Genomic DNA, 5,010 nt, shown 5'->3' with positions numbered 1-5,010 from the left:
AATCGTGAAAGTTTCTACGAGGCTAAAATTGTTGTCTGTACAATTAGAAATGACATAATCCAACATTTGTGATAGTACTCATTTTTGCGACATCTTTAAAATTTACCAGTCCTATCCAGATTCATTTTTTCAACCCCACACCTTCAGAATTAATGTATCTAATTTCTCAGTGAAAATCTTTGTCATTCATGTATGCTGCAGGCAACGTGTCAATATTATTGCAAATTCTCCCCAATTTATATATTACTAAAGTGCATCGAATTTTTAACTTTCCAGTCGAGTGTGGGTGGCTAAAATTGTTGTCTATACAATTAGAAATTACATAATCCAACGTTTGTGTCAGTACTCATTTTTGCGACATTTTTCAAACTTACCAATCCTATCCAGATTCATTTTTCCAAACCAACACCTTCAGAATTAATATATATTCTTATTTTTCTCCCCAAATTTTTCTACTACTAAATTGCATCGAATTTTTAATTTTCCAGTCGAGTGTAGGTGGATATGTTTAATCTTGAAAAGGGTAACCCAGTGTGGGATGAAGAAAATAAATTTAAAGATGAAGAATATGTTACTTGGGCTTACCATCGGGTACAAAGATATTCAAGTAAAGGCAGTCCTCGTTGACTCCAGGGTCAGGTTGATCGGCTGGTAGTAATCTCTTGTAATGTTTTTCGTGTAGCTTCAGTCGGTTCGTCACTTGTTGGCAGGAGGGTGCGAATTGCGTGGCATTTCGTATTCCTTTCCAGGACGGAAGGGGGTCCGTGACAGGAGCGGCGAAACGTAACTTACCTAACGGTGGTTGGGCGTAGGGGATCCCCAAATACTGTATCACCCTTACAGAGGGAGGATTTAGGAATACCTAGAATGGAATATTTTTACAATGAAATTTAAAATACAGGGAGGACAAAGAAATCCTTAACCCTTTGACTGCTGGACGATTTTCGGTCGAAATTCTAAGGGCCGCGTTAATAGAACACCAAAAACAAAATATCACCTTATAGAGAATGATTAGACAAAACTTTGTTGTATTTACAATTTTTTTCGTACGACGCTTAGTTTAAACAATAAGAATTAAAAAGTTTGAGGTTCTTGGGAGGCATCGTTAGATGACCATTATTCATTTACAATTAAATGTTAATAAACAGTTCGTTAAATCAATTTTTAAAAAATATCACCTTATAGAGAATGACAAGACAAAACTTTTTTATATTTACAATTTGTTCATATGGCGTTTAGTTTCAAAAATAAAAATTAAAAACTTAGCAGTTCTTTATCCTGAAATTCAATTACATTTTAAAATATAAATTGCTGTAACTCGGTCGTGGGTCATCGAAAGTCTTTCAAATTTGGTATAGGTACGTAGTAAGATCCACCAACGTCTACCAATTTATCAAAACCTCGAAAATCCATTAGTGTTTATTAATATTTAATTATAAATGAGTGATGGTCAACTAACGATGCTTTTTAAGGACCTCAAACTTCTTAATTTTTATTTTTGAAACTAAACGTCTTACAATTAAACTTCAAATACAAAAAAGTTTCGTCTTTTCGTTCTCTATAAGGTGACATTTTTAAGAAAAATTGATTTAACGAACAGTTTATTAATATTTAATTGTAAATGAGTGATGGTCAACTAACGATGCTTTCTAAGGACCTCAAACGTTCTAATTTTTATTTTTGAAACTAAACGTCATACAATTAAACTATAAATACAAAAAAGTTTCGTCTTTTCGTTCTCTATAAGGTGAAATTTTTTTAAAATGTTGTAGGAACGCGTCTCTTAGAATTTCCACCAAGAATCGTCTCGCAGTTAATTCCGAAAATTTTACGTTATTTGCTCGCGCCGTGAATACTCGACAGAAAAGCTAAGCCTTCGACAAGGTTCTCTCGCGATAACCTAAAATTAAATCCGATAAATTGCCTGTGTGTATGGTTAAGGGTAATCGTCTGAAGTAACCTACAATCAGAGTTTCTGGCTGCTCGGATTTAAACCACGGTCCGAGAACGTGGAAAAATGACTGGCTCGCCTGTAGTACGGGACGCAATTAAAATAACATTATTCATATCTAAAAAGTTCTTTGCAATTCCTCTCCCTGATGTAATTTCCTATTTCTTCAAACGCGAGCGGATTAAAGTTTTAGATTGAAGTATCAAGTTGAAAATTGAATGATGAATGTACGATGTTTCTAAAGAGGTCGTTAATTTTATTTAAGAATAGCAATAATTCATTCGGATTTTTAAATCGCATTTTCAACAGATTTGAATTCCAAAAAAGCAGAATAACAAGTGTGCTTGTATTTAGGGTAAACGTTGGATTAAACAAATTCAAATATCGTAGAATTAAGTTTTCCGTACGAGATTTTTTTTTTTACAAATCCAGGGTAGGTCAAAGGACAGGATTATACTTTGAAATGAGCCTGAAAGGCCGCGGTTCGAAAAACTTTCAGCCCCGTTACCTGAATTGTAAATTTACCGTGACTCGAACCCTCTAAGGATGAAAGAGGAAACAAAACATCTATGATATTAAAATTCATAAATGCTCCCCGTCCTCCTCCATCCTCGTTTAGGTTCTTTATTGTGCATGTTACCTGCATGGACTTAATTCAAACAATTGAAACTTACGGCGCTTGCATGTTCTTGTTCTTAGCTCGGATAAAATGTCAAATAATTATTCAACGTGCGTATTTCTCGCTTCACTATTTTCATGTCAGACAGTGATCTATGCGTTTTAGTTCTACATCGTTGGACCCGTCACAGAAAGGTGTAATACGTTAAGAAAGAATGCTCTTCGAGAGAGAAAGGCTGAGAATTACAGTGGCAGGGTAATAAAAATTGAAATGAAAAAAGAAAATGTAAATTGAATAGGACAATTAGGGAAATGTAGCAGAAAATGATGCGTACTCGTGGCTAGAATTTTCAACGTGGCCTGTGGGGTATAGGAAGGTTTCGAAATTGAAAGATAAAGAATTGATAGAGTACCCCTAAAGCAGCCTGCATTTAAAGGACACGAGTGAAAAGATTAATTGTTCGAGAAAATTGATGATCAACCTGTGGCGCAACAATCTAAATTTCAATTCTACCACTGCTCGAAGAGGCTATCCCTAATGACCACTGTATTTAAGGAACACTGATAGAAGGATTACCAAGGCCGAGAAAGATGTAGAGGTTACTTTTGGGGAACACATAAATAACATACAAGTACGAAGAATAACAACCCAACAAATATTATGATAAAACTATACCAACCTCGAATTGAGTTTCTTTTTCAGATTGAAACATTTTCTGAAAGGACTATCCCTGAAGATCACAAGAAGATAACCACCCATCAAATTTAACGATAGAATTATACTGACTCGAATTATTAAACATTCTTTGAGAAGGCTCGAAGGCTCCAAAGGATCTTAACGATAAGATTGAGCCAATCTTGATAAGATCAAGTCACTGACTAATCCAAGCATAATTAATAATCAAGAACCAAGGTATATTACGTACACAGATCATTGAAAATATTTAAAGTAAATTTTAGGAAGAATTACTGCACCGGAATATTAAACAAATATTTCCTCTGATAACTTCAATTTTGTAAATTGTAAAAGAAATTGTAATTCGTGGCTAATTATCCATTAGAATCTCCCAAGAGTCCTCTCGCCACTGTTCATCCCCAAAGAAACACCCTCAGGGGATACAAATCATTGAAAATATTTCTCTTAAATTGTAGAAACAATTACTGCACCAGATCAAACAAATATTTCATTCGAGTCCTTTCATTTTGTAAATTGCAAGAAAAATATTTCAACATTATTTTTAATCCCTCTCTAATTCTCCGCCACTGTCCATCCCCAAAGAACCACCCTCAGATTATACAAATCATTGAAAATATTTCTCTTAAATTGTAGAAACAATTACTGCACCAGATCAAACAAATATTTCATCCGATTCCTTCAATTTTGTAAATTGCAAGAAAAATATTGCATCATCATTTTTAATCCCTCTCTAATTCTCCACCACTGTCCATCCCCAAAGAACCACCCTCAGATTATACAAATCATTGAAAATATTTCTCTTAAATTGTAGAAAGAATTACTGCACCAGAATATCAAACAAATATTTCCTCTACCTCTCTAATTTTGTAACTTGTAACCAAATTTTTAATTCCTCGCTAATTCTCCACTACAATCTTCCAAGAGTCCTCTCACCACTGTCCACCCCTCAACACCGTCAGGCTCCCTCGAACTCCCCTAAATCAGCAAATTCGAGAAGACACAGGCGAAAAGGTGAGGGAATCACCGCAGTCGCGACTCGAAAAAGCGTTTCGTTTAATCGCATAGCAACCATATCCACGCGTGGCACCTGGCGGAGGGTGGGCCGCGGTGATTACAAGAAATTGTCGCACCTCCTTGCCAGCGACCGTTCCTTGGTCCGGTATCTTGACCAGGAGCTGGTCGCGTCCCAGGCCCTGCTTCCCGTGGGTCCTCTGCGACAGGCCGACCGGTATCACCGCGAAGAAACGCGGGAGCAGAGCGAAAACCAGCCACGCCGGACACTTCATTCTGCAGACTGACTGATTTGCTTCGGAAACAATCGGCGGTACCCCCGAGGTGGCCTCTCGGGTCTCGTTGCGTGACTCTAGTCGACCACCCTCGGCCAGGTTCTCCTCCTTCGGGCAGCTTCGAAACGACGCGGTGGAGGTCGAGGCCTGCGCTCTCTTGCCCTGGCTTTCTTCGACTCCTTCTGATCGGGCCACCCTACCTGGTCAACACACCTTGTCCTCAGCGATATGATTCAGCCAACTGCGCCAGACACGTGCCCACTGTGTGCGATATTCTCATTGGGCTCGGTCGAGGCAGACTTGGTCATAACCTCGAGGACATTCGATAGGATCCATTTGGATTTAAAAACTTCCAATTATTCTACAAGAATATTCTGAGAATCCAGATTGAACTGAACGGAGTTGGGGCAGGCTCTATTGGGAGCTCAAGGATTGGATGCAATAACTATTGAATAGGT

The 5,010-nt window shown here is 37.7% G+C and overlaps 1 protein-coding gene across 1 annotated transcript; it reads right to left on the bottom strand.

The window, feature by feature from the left end:
- Positions 1 to 468: 468 nt before the first annotated feature.
- On the bottom strand, positions 469 to 4,747 carry LOC128892697 (cholinesterase-like). Its single transcript, XM_054153242.1, has 2 exons — positions 4,397 to 4,747; positions 469 to 862 (listed from the first exon to the last, which is right to left on the bottom strand). The coding sequence occupies exons 1-2, from the start codon at positions 4,550 to 4,552 to the stop codon at positions 572 to 574; spliced, it is 447 nt and encodes a 148-aa protein (XP_054009217.1). The 5' UTR covers positions 4,553 to 4,747; the 3' UTR covers positions 469 to 571.
- Positions 4,748 to 5,010: the final 263 nt, after the last annotated feature.

Source organism: Hylaeus anthracinus, unplaced genomic scaffold (assembly GCF_026225885.1).
Source record: "Hylaeus anthracinus isolate JK02 unplaced genomic scaffold, UHH_iyHylAnth1.0_haploid 14810, whole genome shotgun sequence".
In the NCBI taxonomy this organism is placed as follows: Eukaryota; Metazoa; Arthropoda; class Insecta; order Hymenoptera; family Colletidae; genus Hylaeus; species Hylaeus anthracinus.
This window is presented reverse-complemented; position numbering and strand designations above follow the sequence as displayed.